This window comes from Geotrypetes seraphini, chromosome 5 (genome assembly GCF_902459505.1).
Source record: "Geotrypetes seraphini chromosome 5, aGeoSer1.1, whole genome shotgun sequence".
NCBI classification, from domain to species: domain Eukaryota; kingdom Metazoa; phylum Chordata; class Amphibia; order Gymnophiona; family Dermophiidae; genus Geotrypetes; species Geotrypetes seraphini.
In genome coordinates this window covers 267,994,848-268,011,672 of record NC_047088.1, presented here as the reverse complement: position 1 = coordinate 268,011,672, position 16,825 = coordinate 267,994,848, and the positions used below count along the sequence as shown (strand labels likewise).

The 16,825-nt window shown below is 41.8% G+C and overlaps 1 protein-coding gene across 3 annotated transcripts in view; it reads left to right on the top strand.

The window, feature by feature from the left end:
• DNAJB2 (DnaJ heat shock protein family (Hsp40) member B2) overlaps window positions 1–10,611 on the top strand; it is a 246,423-nt gene extending 235,812 nt beyond the window's left edge. For 2 of the 3 annotated variants that reach the window (XM_033946760.1, XM_033946759.1), the window contains 2 exons: window positions 3,839–4,054; window positions 8,768–10,611. In XM_033946760.1, coding sequence (XP_033802651.1) covers window positions 3,839–4,054; window positions 8,768–9,072 — 521 coding nt within the window. In that variant the 3' untranslated portion in view covers window positions 9,073–10,611. Of the gene's footprint in view, window positions 1–3,838; window positions 4,055–7,994; window positions 8,048–8,767 lie in introns of all 3 variants that reach the window. The other variant, XM_033946761.1, reaches the window with a different exon arrangement.
• Window positions 10,612–16,825: the final 6,214 nt, after the last annotated feature.

Genomic DNA, 16,825 nt, shown 5'->3' with positions numbered 1-16,825 from the left:
GTACACCCAACCAATCATTCCTCTGCCAAGAAACAAACACAATGCCACAAGAGACACTGGAGCAAGTATAGAATGGCACTGACCTCCCCTCCCCAAATACTAGCTAATGTCCTTCTAATCTCTCACAAGGGCAGGTAGATGGCAGATCATGATACTGGTGCTTTCAAAGCCTTTCCCTCTAAGTAGAGAGAAATACATGAATATGGAATAAAAAAGCATGCACAAAAACTGTTTCACTAATCAGCATATAATGTCTGAGCAAATTGGCAGACAGTAAACTCAGGCTTCCATAGTGCGCTTTCAAGCAGATGAATCCTGAGAGTACAAATCTTATTAAGGAAGTCACCAGCTTTGTCAACAGAGTCAAATACTTGCCATTTTCTATTGGAATATATTTTTAGGATAGCTGGATAGAAAAGCATAAACCTTCATTTTTGTTCCCCCAGTTTGGCACAGGATGAAATGCTTTCCGCTTATCCGTTAAAGCAACTGAGAAGTCTTGGCCAATGCGAATCGGAACTGTCTTGTACTCCAGTGATTCCCTCTTTGCTCTATACGCCCGAAGTATTTCAACTTTATACCTATAATTGTGCAGTTTGCCGATTACTACTCGTTGGCGTTGATCCTTGCTGGAACGGGGCCCCATATAGTGGACCTGCTCAACTCCAGCGGAGTCTAGCACTGAAGGCATGGGTAGCTCACTAGCCAGCCAAGATTCTAACACAGAAAAGAGGCCTAGTCTCAGGGAATCCCATGAAATGCAAATTCCCTTGACGTGATCTATTTTCTAGATCCTCCAACTTTCCAAGTTGATAACACAGCTGAGTTTTGAGTTCTGTAACTTCAGTTTCCATTCTTCGCATATCATCCTCAACTGTGGAGACCCGCTGTTCCAGATCAATAACTCTTGTCGAATTATCCTCCAAAAGCGATTCCAATTCAATAAGTTGAGAAGATAATTGTTCCATACTCTGAACCAATGCTTGCAAAATAACTTGCTTTAAATCTTCCAGGGCTTACTCTTTAAATTATGCTACTCCCCTCTGGCAAGCTCTGCTATTTTTCTTCTCCGGGCTTTACTCTTTCTGGGCTTTTTATGGCTGTTTTGGCCGACATATCCATCTGACATTTGGCCAAATATTTGTCCATAGACCAGGATTAGGGATCGATGATGATAAAATTGCAGGAACTAATACAAACCCTCCAAAAAAGATGAATATGAAATGAGAGGCTTTGGGGCAGACCAGGCTAGATGCACTCCTGCTCAAAGCATCACGTGATCTCTACAGTAAGTTTTTAAACCCTACTTTAGAATTTTTATAATTGGATTGGAGGGGCCTTAGGCATCTAAGCCAATCAAGCTCCTCCCTCTGTATCCCGGTATACAGAGGGAGGAGCTTAAGTCCCTTGGGAGGGACCTTAGGCATCTGAGTCAATCAGGACATTAAGCCCCTCCCTGAGCATCACATGATGCACTAGGGAGGGGAAGGCCCAGCTTTTTGGACTGGCGGGCCTCTTGAACAGGAGGAACTGAGCATCTCTCCTGTTCCCAGCTTTTCACAAAGATACCGGGGAGGGGAGGAGGAGGGGCATGCCTCCTGCCTCTTTTGGGGGAGAATAGGGGGAGGGGATGGTTCAGAAGGACACCTGGCGTGGAGGGGCCTCTGTTGGCAAGAGGGAGTGGGCATCTCTCCTGCCAATTTTTTCTCATACGAGGGGAGAGGAGGAGTCGCCATGGCAAATGGGCATCCCTCCTGCTGATTTTTTTGCTGCCCCTTGAGGGTCCCAGTGCTGGTTTTGGGGGGGGGAGGAAGGCCGGCACGGCATGTTTTTTTTAATGGGGCTGATATTGTGCGTGTGTAACACACACATATCTGTGCCATTAAAACGAAAAAGCCCCAATGGGTGAGGGGCTTCCCCTGCCACTTAGCTGTTAGAGCTTCCCCAAACTGGCTCTGCGCATGTGTCATTCGCTCTCAGAGTGATTGATGACGGGGATTACCATGAACCGCCTTTCAAATAATTTACATGGAAGTTTGTTGGTGCATCAATCGCTGACCTAGAGTCGGCCAAAAAAATCGGTCAAGAGCGATTTACACAGTCTTAATGACCATGTTTTGTGTATCTAGCCCTGAATGAATGGAAGTGGAAGAGTCAGGAAAATATTGAAAAAGACGGGGGCCAAAATGAATCCCTGGGGTACACCACAAGTTGTTGTGAAGGGATGAGAGGATAGTGTCAGTGTATCAAGTATGTGTGATCTGAAAGGGAGGAGTGAAGCCTTTCAAGTGCAGTACCTAAGAATCCTCTAACCTGAGTAGCAGAAGAGACTGGTCAATAAGATCGAACATGGTGGAAAGATCAGAAGAAATATGTTGTTCACCTCCCATGCTCTACCACAGTCCTCAGCTGAAGGTGCAGGCGGGAAGCTGAAACTCCACGACAAAATCATCAAAAGACTGTTGAGAATTGTTGCTCCTATGTAACATGAGTTTGGAAAAAATCAATAAATTAGAAAAAAATTGACTTTCGCCTTATTTGGGTAGAATATCTTTTCTTAAAATAGTTCTAAAAATAAGAGCCAATGCTCAAAAGCACTTTTGAGACTGATAGCAGGTGCCAGCAACATAACGCTGCTGCTTGTAAAGACACAGTGGAATTTTGGATGTGTCAGGAGTGTAGCATAGTTACCTATAGAGTGTTGATATTCAGTGTGCTTTCAACTGTGAACGCAGCTATGGCAGCAATAATAACTCTCTACAGGTAACTTGTGCTGGAATTTCTGTATTTTGCTTGGCTGAAAATAGAAACATGATGGCAGATAAAGGCCAAATGGCCCATCTGGTTTGCCCATAAATTCACAAGCACATGTCTAGATAAAAGACCCGATATTGGGCTAAGTGTTACGGAATATTCTTGTGGACAGCCTTTGCTCTCTGCAGATAGGCAGAGTGCGGCGGTATGCAGTCTAACTGGATAACTTATCTGTAAGGATGTTCCAAGTTATCCAGATAGTGGCAAATGCCATCTACTGTCCAGATATGTTTTGGCACTGACTAGCTTTTCTAGTTCTTAGTATCACTGCTGAATATCCAGATATATTTGAGTACTGCAGCCAGCATTTAAAAAAAGTGTTGATCTTAGCAGAAAATATACATGGCTAAATGTTGCCCCCCAAATTTATATTCTGCTTTAAGAACTTCAGCATCTTGCTCTCTTGCGTCTGCCTTCCTCTGCCCCTCACAACCTATGCTTTAATGGCCTAGCATTGTTCAGTTATACATTTTTACACTGTACAACATTTTCTCTTAAGTTGTCTCCTGAAATTTATTTGCAGCATTAAAAATAAAAGAAACACATTCTTTACAGAAAGTAGTAGAATTTAAGCTTGGTGTTTCAGGGGCTGTGGAAGCTTGGACTCTTTGTGATCCCCAGACTGTCAGCTGGGCTAGAACCTAAACCCCCCTATTAATGTCCCAAGGATTCCCTCTTCTAGGGATATAACCCACATGTCCTGTTATCCAGGGGATTCTACTATGCTAGGGATGCTTAACTAGAGAGACAAAACTTACTCCTTTATTGTCAGGGGCTCTACCGGCAGGGCTAACCTTTTGTGTTTGGTTACTAGTCATTGTTTCTCTGCCAGCTGTGGTCCCTTGCTTGAGATTTCTTCTTGGTAGGAGCTGAACCCATTAGTTCTCCATGAGATTCTACTTCATAGGTTATTGTCCCAGGGACTTTGCCACTGGAGTGTTCTGGTTACTTCCATGCTTGACTGTTGAGCCCCAGAATTGTGTGCAAATTGTCCTTTCTTACTATTGATTATTATCATTTGTAGGTATGGAAGATGAATTGGCACTTGGGCTGGAACTGAGCCGACGAGAGCATCTACCCATGCAGACCAGTTCTTCCTATTCCAACCCTTTGCTGCGCTCCCAGAGTGCTGCACCTACATCCCACTTTATAGACAGTGATGAGGATGATGAGGATCTCCAGCTTGCCATGGCTTACAGTATGTCTGAGAAGGAGGCTGAAGAGCAACAACGCCTAACAGGTGTGCATGAAATTGGCTCAAAGGAAGGTAGAGAGGGAAAGAAGACTGTTCCACAGGCAGAAAAGAAGGTGCTGGAGACTAGAGAGAAAGTGGCTCTACCCACAGTAGAGAAGAGGGAAATGGAGAAAATACTGAGACCAGAAGAAGGGCAGAATGAGAAGCAGGGCTTGCATGGGAATGAGAAAAGTGGTGTCAAAGCTACAGAGCAACTTCCCAGGACAGAGGAAGGGCAAGATAAACAGGGAGTGACTGGTGTATGTCTTGATACCACAAAGGAGCTCGAGAATGAGGAGCGAAAGCAGGATATGCCTCCAGGAGGGACTAACCCAACTTCAGCTGCACAAAACAGTGCCCAGGCTAAAAAGGAGTGTCCAATTGAGAAAGAACAGGTGAAGGAAAACAAGGTCAGCTGTTTCCTCTGCTGAACGTAGACACCCATAAAGGGCCTTCCAAGCAAAGCTGCAAAGAAAATCCCCTTTGCTTCATGATGCTTTGTCAGAACTTCTCAAAAGAAATAACCACTGGAAGAGGGAACCTGGTTCTAATGGGGAGGGAGCAAAATTAGACACAGGTATATCTTTTTGGAAAAGCCACCTGATCCCACTGGGGAGGGAGCAGAAGTGTACATTCCATTAGGAAAGCAGCACCGTTTTCAAATATGGAGCTGTGCCTAATGGTTGAAAGCACTCTGTCTTTGGGGTGTAACAAAGCTTAGCCTGCCACTGTTGGTGCCAGCCTTGGTTTTTCTGCATGTTAGCAAATTTCAAATGAGTCTTTTTCCTAATGCATGAACAAACTTTTAATCTTGGGCATCCTGATAGGAACCAGTCGAGTAGATATTTCTTAGTGCCTGCTGCTAGTTCTGGTTGTTGTGTGCCTTGATTACAGAATGACATGTTAAGCTCTTAAGGCCAGCTTTATTACCATCACTACTCCTCTTGGCAATTCATCCACATAACAGAATATTCCTTAATTGCAGCAGCTGCCCCCATTTGTTAGCCTGAGATAAAAGGATCAGTAATATGCCCATGGAGCTTCTCTTTGACAGAGATCCAAGTGTAAGGTCTGAGCCATCAACAGACCTTTTGGCTGAGATTGAGAGCTATACACTGGGGGAAGGGGGTTTGGAAGACACGATCTGTTGCTAAAACAGGGGAATTACACTTCTGTGAGAAAAAACTGAAGAGGTGGGGGAGGTATGAACCAATTATGCTGTGTATTAGCCCCAGTTTGGACAATTTTATTGACTACTCTTTGCAAGTTTTCTAACATTTGGAGATCTAACGACCGGTAGCTGCAGTCCTCACTTTGCATGCTTAGCAAGCATTTCCTTGTTCTTTGGATATTACACTTTCTCATTCTTGTTCCTGAGGCTACTCTGGAACTCCTACTATGTCTCCCAATTTGTCACAAGTCTCCAAATCCCTGCAAGTCCAGGCTGACATAAATAGCAGAATTGATAGCTAAAATTATAAATTTGTCCTGCTAATAAGACTAATAGCAATGAAATGCAGAGTACAGTAGGATTTCTGTCAGCTCTTGAAAGATTCCTTTTTCAAGCCCTATTGGAAAGGGGCTAAGCTGACATACAGCTCATAAACAGTTAAGACATTAGCAGTGGTTCCCAACCCTATCACAGTCAGGTTTTCAGGAGAGCCCACCGCCACAGAATCTCATGCAAATCCCTCTGAGTTGACTTCCCAGTCATTAATAGCGGTGTAGAAGCTAATAATGAATATGCATGGGGCAGATTTGCATGCCTGTCATAGAAATATGATGACAGATGGGCAGACTAGATGAGCCATTTGGCCTATCTCTCTCCAAGAGATCCCATGTGCCTATCCCAGGCCCTCTTGAATTCAGACACAGTCTCTGTCTCCACCATCTCTTCTGGGAGACTGCTCTACCATCTACCACCCTTTCTGTAAAAAAGTATTTCCTCAGATTACTCTGGAGCCCATCACTGCTTCACTTCATCCTCTGCCCTCATTCCAGAGCTTCCTTTCAAATGAAAGAGACTCAACTCATGTGCATTTACGCCATGTAGGTATTTAAACATCTCTATCATATCTCCCCTCTCCCGCCTTTCCCCCAAAGTATATAGATTGAAATCTTTTTTTGTTCATATATGTTTATTGAAGCATTTTTAGTTTTGTACAAAAAAGGATAAGTGGTCAATGGAGGAGTAAACTTTCCAAGCTTTTCAGACTATTACCTAGCCTTTCTGATTAGGCAGGCCAGCCAATGGATTGATACATCAGAAGATAAGGAGGAACAACACACTTATGGCACACAGTTGCTAAAAATACATTGTCCTAGCCCCTAAATCAAAACAGCATCATTCTAACCCGATCATCTCTTCAACCACAAAGACCATGCAACATTTTAGTAGCATTCTTCTGAACTGATTCCAGAATTGTACACAATATTCTAAATAAGGTCTCACCAAAGTCTTATGCAGGGGCATTCTTTATCCTTTTTCCCTGTGCACCCTAGCATCCTTCTAGCTTTTGCCAATGCCTTTTCAACCTGTTTGGCCACCTTTAGATCATCACATACAATTGCACCCAAGTTCCACTCTTCTATTGTGCACATAAGCTCTTCACCCCCTAAACTGTACCATTCCTTCGGGATTTTGCAGTCCAAATGCATGACCTTGCATTATATGCCAATCTCTCTCCTGCATCTTCATTAGGTCTATCCCAAAAACTGGACTGGCTGGTGGTCCCCCATGATATTGTTGGGAACCACTACTTTAGAGGAAGCTAGCTAGTGGCTTGTGTTGACCATTTTCTGCCTGGAAATCCCAGTTCTGAATTAGGGATGATAAGGCATCAGGAGTACAGACAACTTGTTTGCTAGCCTTTATTTGATTTATTTTAAAATGTTCTGTTCCACATATACCTATGTGGGTGACAGTACAAGATATGATGACAAAACAATATAAAATCACAAACAAGGTAAATTCAGTCCTTCTGCTTGGACAGTCCATCTTTGCCCCAGAAATATAATAGAACATACTACTAAAGTCTGTCTGAGGGTAAACCCCCCCCCCCTCCTTAGCCCTAGCTGGATTGAATATGCACTAGAAATTTATCTTGTGCATATTCCCTGCAGTTATGAAATCTGATTGGCTGGGCTCCCTCGGACGTTTACTACTACTAATCATTTCTATAGCACTACAAGACATACACAGTGCTGTACATCAAAACAAAAAAGAGACAGTCCCTGCTCACAAGAGCTTATAATCTAGACAAGAAGGTGCATCAATACACAGTGCTCAGGTGGGGGAATCATATACAGCTGCATTATGATGTCATCAAGAATTCTGGGTATGACCCAGATGCATTGTGATGTCACTGAGCGTTCAGACAGCTTCTACTACTACTATTAATTTCTATAGCACTACTGGACATCAAAACACAGAAGAGCCAGTCCCTGCTTAGAAGAGCTTGCAGTCTAGTAAAGACAGACAAACTGGAGTACTACTGAATTGGGGAAATAACAAGAGCACTGTAAACTGATTTTGGACTTTATAAGCATGTCCCCCTGAATGGTAGTTTAAGTGCAGTTACTGATTTGAGACATTCTTGCTTTTTGGTTCTGCCCCAGTCCCTGGAGACCTGGACTGGGAGCCTTGAAAGCCCTGTTTTTAAGACTGATGTTCTTTAGACACTGTTTATGCATCTCCCATTCTGAAATCTCTTGCTTGGGATCTCCTTCCTTACTGCATACTGTTCTATTTCTTCTTTTTTATTTTTTTTGTATAGAGGTTGCAGCCTAAGTGCAGTTTCTGGGGAGGTTGTGCGTGTTTGTGTATGTGTTTTTGCTAGCATGGGCATGTGGAAATAAATTGGTGCAACTACTTGCTTGGGCTCTCATAATCTCTGGGACTGTCATAATCTTTTTACTTCCCCTCTCCTGCTGTCTTTTCTTCTAGACCCTGACTTCCAGGCTTATTCTGGCTGATTATACCCAAACCCCTTTTTCCAGGTAATGTTTTCTCTCTCTAATTTGCTGATAAGCTATGACATCATAAGATGGTGATGCAAAGCTTTGGAAAAGAGCTCATAGCAAGGCAGAGTTATTCCCACCAGAGAAATCCTTTTCTCCAAACTGCTCATCAGCATGTATTGTAATAAATTATGCAGAACTTGTTTGTTTGGAAGATTATGCCCCTGCCTTTCTTGGTTGAGGAATGACTCGGTTGTCTGTTTTGCCATGTAATTTGAAATCTCAATGAGTGAAACAGTAGATAGTATTCGGACTGCTGGCAAGCTTTCTTGAAGTGTACCTCTGTATGACAATTGGAGGTGAACAGCAAGTTGCTGAGGCCTGCTTTATTAAGAAGATGGTATTTCACATACAAGGGCATGGAAGCAGAGGAGCGAAGAAACTGAGGTGAAGGGAAGGAAGGAGAAGAATGAATTTGTTCATGAAGGGCTGTCTGACTTGAGTCAGAGGAAGAAAATTGGGGGGGGGGGGGGGTAATGTAGGGGATAGGTAAGAGAAGAGAACAAATTGTTTAGTTTATGGCTAGTCTCAGTGTAAGATGGTTCTCATAAATCCCATGAAGGGGGAAGAGCTGAGGCATTGCTGTGCAGTATTGTCTTGATTGTCTGTGCTGTGCATTGTCATGATCACAGTTTTCTCCTGGCTTTTGTAGCACCTCAATCACTCATTTTCTGTGTGGTTATTTGCTTTTCTCACCAGGAGTGGGCTTACTGTGGAAGAGAGACTGCTTTGCAATAAAACAGCTTAGGGGAGGCTGTGCTAATACCCAGGGCATCACTTCCAGGCTCCTCTCCCTTTTTTCCTCTTTAATTTTGGTACTTTGGACAAGCACTTTACTCCTCGCTCTCGCAAAGGGATATGGTAACTTTCTGACTTCTGAAACAGATCCAAACTGCAACCTGAAACACAACCAAGGGAGCACAGTGCCTGCACTACGCGTCACAGCAGAGATGGACTTTGGAAAGTGGTTTGGTGCTGTTGCTGGACATTCACTGTCGGTGTGACGGAAGGATATATTCATGTTTGTAAAGGGTATGAATGTCACCTGGCTGCTTCAAGGCTGGAGATTTTTGGGGAGGAGAGGTGGAATGGGAGTTGAGGGCAGAAGCATGGTGATGATTAAGCAAGTGGTCTTTTACCAGAGTATGTATAAATATGAGCTGTTGGAGAGCAGAAACATGGAATCCTCAGCCATCCCTTCCCCAAAACCACCCCACCCCTCCCCCAAAAAAGAAGTAAAGAAAGGAATGGAGTTTGTACAGGTACCAGTTCTTTGAGTTTACACTTGTCTCACACTGAATTATAATATACTTGTAAGACTTTGGAGCTGAAAACTCCTTCAGTCAGATGGGTCCTAGAAAACAGATGGGCAGAGGAATGGAGGATGAAGAAGCAGATAGATTGATAGTTGGTTAAAATCTTATTGCAGAAGATCACATAAAAAAGATGCCCAATATGGTCATGTTTTGCCCAATATGGCCTCCTCATGGATGGTATTAGTACTAATAACACATAAAACCATAAATTAATATGACACACATAAAACAAATTCCAGTGCAGTAGGTGAGATATTCTAGACATGTGGGTTGTGTCCCAATGGCCATGTGCCATATGCAGAAGGAATCCACTCTTATTTAATGTTTTCCAAAGCCCCCTTGCACTCTTAATTCAAGAATCTCAGATTAGATTATATTTTTGGGTTGCCCAAACCTGGCTCCGATGCAATCCTGCCTCAACAAGGTTAATACCTGGCTTTCTTCCAATCAAGTGGTCCTCAATTCTTACAAGTTTAATAAAAATTTGATTAATCGCTTTATCTGGATTCAAAGCGATATACATTTTGATAAAATGATTCAAAGCGATATACATTTTGATAAAATTATTACTACAATAAATAAAACAAGTCTCTGGCTCTTTGGGTCACTGGTGCACATTCTACTCCACTCATTGTTCCTTCACTCCATGCTACTTCTGTAAAGCTGGTCAGTATTTTAAAATACCTTGGAATCTGTTAAGTTCAGTCTTATATCCCACCAAATCCTCATAAATCAGAGTTCAAGGTGGGTTACAAGCAGCATATAGCTACATAAAAGAGATCTGGGAGCAGAAAGTGTCTAACCCTAAACAGAATTCTGTCACCAAATCCTGCTTCTACTCCCTTTGTCTAATTCAGTCCATTCATTCCTACATAGAACAATCATCCCGCACAACTTTTTTGTATTCATTAGTCACTTCCAAATTAGATTATTGTAATGTCATCTAATGACAGTTTACAACAAAGGGACACCCAACAGTTCCTCAGAAAAAGAAAAGAGCAAACCAAACCAAAAATTTTTTATATACCAATAAACAACCAAGTTGAAAATGTTCCAAAAGAAGATGTAATGGTAATCCAAGAGGAACAGATGATAAATCAATAAGCATGTGGATAAAGGTGAACTGGTTGATATAGTATATCTAGATTTTCAAAAAGCTTTTGATAAAGTTCCTCATGAGAGGCTCCTGAAAAAATTAAAGTGTCATGGGATAGGTGGCAAAGTTCAGTTGTGGATTAGGAATTGGTTATTGGATAGAAAACAGAAGGTAGGGTTAAATGATCATTTTTCTCAATGGAGGAAAGTAAACAGTGGAGTACCGCAGGGGTCTGTATTAGGACCGGTGCTATTTATAAATGACCAGTTCTTATTTATAAATGATCTGGAAATTGGAACGACGAGTGAGGTGATTAAATTTGCAGATAACACTAAACTGTTCAAAGTTAAAATTGTGAAAAATTGCAAGCGGATCTTAGGAAATTGCAAGACTTGGCGTCCAAGTGGCAGATGCACATTGGGAAGAATAACCTGAATCACAGTTACCGAATGCTAGGATCCACTTTGGGGATTAGCACCCAAGAAAAGGATCTGGGTGTCATCGTAGACAATACAATGAAATCTTCCACCCAATGTATGGTGGCAGCCAAAAAAGCAAATAGGATGCTAGGAATTCTTAAAAAAGGGATGGTTAACAAGACTAAGAATGTTATAATGCCCCTGTATCGCTCTATGGTGCGACCTCATCTGGAGTATTGCTTTCAATTCCTTATCTCAAGAAGGATATAGTGGCGCTAGGAAAGGTTCAAAGAAGATCGACCAAGATAGTAAAGGGGATGGAACTCCTCTCGTATGAGGAAAGACTAAATCGGTTAGGGCTCTTCAGCTTGGAAAAGATATGGATGAGGGGAGATATGATTGAAGTCTACAAAATCCTGAGTGGAATAGAACGGGTACAAGTAGATCGATTTTTCACTCCGTCAAAAATTACAAAGACTAGGGGGACACTCAATGAAGTTACAGGGAAATATTTTTAAAACCAATTGGAGGAAATTTTTTTTCACTCGGAGAATAGTTAAGCTCTGGAACGCATTGCCAGAGGTAGTGGTAAGAGCGGATAGCCTAGCTGGTTTTAAGAAAGGTTTGGACAAGTTCCTGGAGGAAAAGTCCATAGTCTGTTATTGAGAAAGACATGGGGGAAGCCACTGCTTGCCTTGGATTGGTAGCATGGAATATTGCTACATCTTGGATTTGGCCAGGTACTAGTGACCTGGATTGGCAACCGTGAGGATGGGCTACTGGGCTTTATGGACCATTGGTCTGACCCAGTAAGGCTATTCTTTTATGTTCTTATCTCAAAATTAGATTACTGTAATTCCCTTTACAAAAGTGAATCACAAAAAGAAATCAGACACCTGCAAATTGTTCGAAACACTGCAATAAAAATCATTGAAAACCCCACTTCTTAAAAATGCACATCACTTATAAAATTGCTCTCCTAACCTTTAAAATCCAAACTTCCTGCATTTTTAGATAAACTGTTAAATTCCACACACAATCCCAAGGTCACTCAAATCAACTGTGGAACTATCTACTGATCCATCTCAGAGCGGAAAAAAGTTTAGAGAAATTGAAAGGTCTGTTCAAAAGTTTCCTTTATAAAGATGCTTTTGAAAAATAATGAGTTTTTTTCCCCCGTAAGACCTACCTTTCTTTTCATATTTACTGTTTAGGTACTTTTAGGGAAACCATTTCTCCAGGAAGTTTTAAACCCTTCCCTAATGTTCTTCCCTTTCTAGGTGCTTTACCTGACAAACTGTACTTCTACCTTTTTTCCCCCCCTTTCCCATCAAGTATGTCCAGGTGTGTATCTGTCATTTATGGTCTTAAATGTATATTTTATTTTTGTAAATCGCTTAGAAATTTGTTTGGTAAGCATTTTATCAAATTTTAAATAAAACTTGAAACTGTGAGGGCACTGGAGGTACAAGAGATGAATTCCTCCAGGTCTGATATTTGTGCCTATAAAGCAAACAGAATGACAGATGAAATGAAATCTAATCTAATGGATACAAATACAATAATCAGAACCAGTCACAGGGGTGTGGGACTCTGGGGCTCTAACCGTAACCCTAATTGCACCCTAACACACCTAAGGGGTGTGAGACTCTGGGATTTTAACCCTAATCATAAGAACATAAGAATTGCCGCTGCTGGGTCAGACCAGTGCTCCATTGTGATCAGCAGTCTGCTCATGCGGCGGCCCTCTGGTCAAAGACCAGCGCCCTAACTGAGACTAGCCCTACCGGCGTATGTTCTCTCCCTAATCAGACCAAAGGTTTATCAAGCCCAGTAGCCCATTCTCACGGTGGCCAGTCCAGGTCACTAGTACCTGGCCAAAACCCAAAGAATAGCAACATTTTGTGCTACTGATCTAGGGCAAGAAGTGGCTTCCCCCATGTCATTCTCAAAAAGACTATGATCTTTTCCTCCAGGAACTTGTCCAAACCTTTCTTAAAACCAGCTATCCACTCTTACCACAACCTCTGGCAACATGTTCCAGAGCTTAACTATTCTCTGAGTGAAAACATTTTTCCTCCTATTGGTTTTAAAAGTATTTCCCTGTAACTTCATTGAGTGTCCCCTAGTCTTTGTAATTTTTGATGGACTAAAAAGTCGATCCACTTGTATCCGTTCTACTCCACTCAATATTTTGTAGACTTCAATCCTATCTCCCCTCAGCTGTCTCTTTTCCAAGCTGAAGAGCCCTAACCTTTTTAGTCTTTTCTCATACGAGATGAGTTCCATCCCCTTTGCCATCATGGTCGCTCTTCTTTGAACCTTTTCTTGAGATAAGGAGACCAGAATTGAACACAATACTCCAGATGAGGTCACACCATGAAGCGATACAGAGGCATTATAACATTCTTAGTTTTGTTAACCATCCCTTTTAAAAATAATTCCTAGCATCTTGTTTGCTTATTTGGCCACTGCCGCACATTGAGCAGAAGATTTCATCGTATTGTGTATGATGACACCCAAATCCTTTTCTTAGCCGCTAACCCCCAAGGTGGACCCTAGCATCCGGTAACTGTGATTCAGGTTATTCTTCCCAATGTGCATCACTTTGCATTTGTCCACATTAAATTTCATCTGCCACTTGGACGCCCAGTCTTTCAATTTCCTAAGGTCTGCCTGCAATGTTTCATAATCCGCATGCGTTTTACCATCTTTGAACAGTTTAGTGTCATCTGCAAATTTAATCACCTCACTTAAGCGTGTAGAATGAGCAACCAAAGGTTTAACAGCAGGTTTTGTTGGAGCTTTGCCATCTTGGTTTTTGATTTTAGGTTTGCTGAAGTTCCTTTAAAAAATATGGATTGATTTTTTTTTTTTTTTTAATTTATAATATCTAACAATTTATGAGTTTGTTTATTGGATAAATTGTATGGCCAAATTAATTTGTTTTAGTATGTCTCATACTAACTTATGGTTTTATGTATTATTAGTACTGATAGTGCCCCTGAGGCAGCCATGTCGAGCATCTTTTTTTTGTGATCTTCTGCAATAAAGGATTTTAACCAACTATCAACATGTCTGCTTCTTCATCTCCCATTCCTCACTCAGATGAGTCTGACATTATAACTTTTCTGTCCTCTTGCTCCAAGAGCTACTTCTAGCTTGAGCCTCCTTATGACCACCAAAATAACTTTAGCGCAGAACCTTGGATATTTAACATAGGAAGTAAACTGTAAAAAGTAAAACAGGGAAAGCAGTTAACACAGCAATGGCTCTTAAATGGGTAAATTGGGATTGCACATGTGTAGATCTTCAGACCTTTAGTATAAGGAACTTGGTGGGGAGGAGAAATACATGTGGATCGGGGGGGGGGGGCAACATTTGGCTGTCTCAGAGTTTTGGTTCAGCAGTCGTGTTTCTGAGATTATGGTTTTTAAATGAAGAAGGCTAAAATCATACAGGGAAATTAGAAATGGTCTTAGATTATACATATCATAATGCATAATATGTGAGGGAAGCATGCATGTGCTGCTAGAGTGGAAACATGTCTCCAAGACTCTTTGGGAAGCGAACATCAATGCCTGAAGAAGTGCCCTAATTACAACACACAAGATTTGGGGTCATGTAACATCCTTGCATCTAATATTGACTTTTATTACATTATGTACGTTAAGAATTAAGCAAAAATAGAAAATTCATGTGTGCTATATAAGAACCTCTTATCTCATCTCATAAGAGGATAAACCAAAGTGAGCACACACTGCTGCTGTCAAACAATAATACACATGATTCAGTTTGACAAGAATATAGCTTGTCACAAATATCACATGTTTTCATATGCCTTTATAAACAAAGCCCAAACAGTAGCATCTGGTCTGCAGCTCCATAGGATACGTATGGTAGAGGGAAACTGTCCAAACCAAGCTTGAAATTCTTGTGCCATGTTCATACCTTTCCAGATCAAGAATATTTTTTTCAGTGCATTACTCAACATTTTGTAGAGATTACAGAAGATCAAATTGAAAGAAAAATATGACTTATTCCAGTGCAGTAGGGATGGTATGCTGAACCATAGAGTTGTCCATGTGTGTTCTCGAGCATACTGCAGCTTTTCAGCTCCTTCTCCCTGGTCTCTGCTGACCCCTTCATTTCTTTATTCTGCAGGTGAGCATGACGGTTTCGTTCTGATCTGCTCCCTTTATTTCTTTATTATTTTGCTGTGATTTTCAGTTGTTCATAGTTTTTACATGGCTCCAGGACCTGCTGTGCCTTCTTGGAGAGGAGCAGACTTTGTCTTCAGCTGGCAGATGAATCCTTCGGGGACTTGTGTAGCCAGTCTGCTGAATATTTGTGGAGCTTAGGGTTCTGGGCCCACAGCATTTACTCGCTTCCTTGACTTGGTAGGAGCTTGAGCATGGGCTTAGGCATCAGTAGTGTCCTTTGAAACACTCACGGTGCCAGCTGCAGTTTCACCTCCCTCTCTCCCTTTCAGCATTTGTTGCTGCCTGGGGAGGGTGGAGGTTCAGTCTGATTAAGGTCCAACTGGAAGACTGAAGATCTTGGTGTGACAGCTGACTGGTGGATTGAAGCAGAGTTCCTCCAGATCCAGCTACTCTTTTAAGGAGCTGGAGCTGAAGCATGCTGCAGCACTCTTTCTCCTGCATATAGTTTGTGAGTACAGGCTGACAGCCCATGAGGAAAATTGGGGGGGGGGGGGGGGGGTCTGAAAAAACAGATTTTACTGTTTCTGCAGCTAGGGATTTTTTTGTGCCAAAATCCTGCTGCGGCAGCCATCTTGAATTTCCCAGGGGATTTTCTAAGTACTCAAACTTCTTTAAAATACTCATTTTGCCTCAAAATTGGTAGGGATGGAGTTCGCAGACCCTAATATCCCTATATCATGCCTTATCTGTTCTGGATGGGCGGCAGAAGAATGCCCTTGTGTTACGTGCCATGCAGCATGAGATGGAGTGGTGGGAGCTTGGGGCTTAGCCCCTCCATAGGCCTCTAGGGCTGAAGAAAGGCAGATGGTCCAGTCAGGGGAAATTAAACACCTTCTAGAGCCCCAGGACAGCAGCTCTGTGAACTGTTAGGATGTAGATGGCATTTGCTCCACCCTAAGGGGCAAGGAGACTTTACCTCTCAGGCCTTTACCCCAGAGTTTATTATTAATCTCCTCTGGCAGGCTTATGCACAAGGCAGAATTCTGCCAGTCAGGTCCGCAGGTGAGCAGACCAGTGCACAGGCCTTGATGGAGACTTAGAGCACTTTCTCTCTGAAAGCAGAGGTTATTCTATTCTAGACTGTCGATCCTTCTGATAGGAACTTGGAGCAAAATTCTGTCATTTAACACAAACATTTTTCTGCCATGGACTGATAATTCTTTAATAATTTCCTCCTCACAAAATAAAAACCAAAACTCACTTATAGAGATTACAACCATTTAGTGGAGGATACATTACAAAACACTCTAAATTTAAACCCTGAAAATTTCAACTCACTCAAACTAAATAAACAAATCACACTATGGGATACAACAACTAAGACTCTAATAGATGAACTGGCACCAATACAACAACTTACAGTCCCAGACAATGCCAAAAGAACTCCATGGTACAATGTAGAATTAAAATTACTTAAAAAAACAACTATGAGCAGCATAAAGTCGATGGAGACATGAGAAGTCCGCATCCGCACTGAACTTATACAAAGAAAGAGCAAATTACTACCAACATGCAATAACCCTAGCCAAAGAAAAATATTATACCAAACGCATTAATAAAACAAAACATTCTGCAGCCCTTTTCTCAATTCTTAAATCCCTTACAACAAACAAAATAACTCCACTTCAGAATCCCCACCAGCACAAGATTTAGGCCTCTACTTTACCAATAAGATTAAACAATTATGGCTACAACTATCAAAT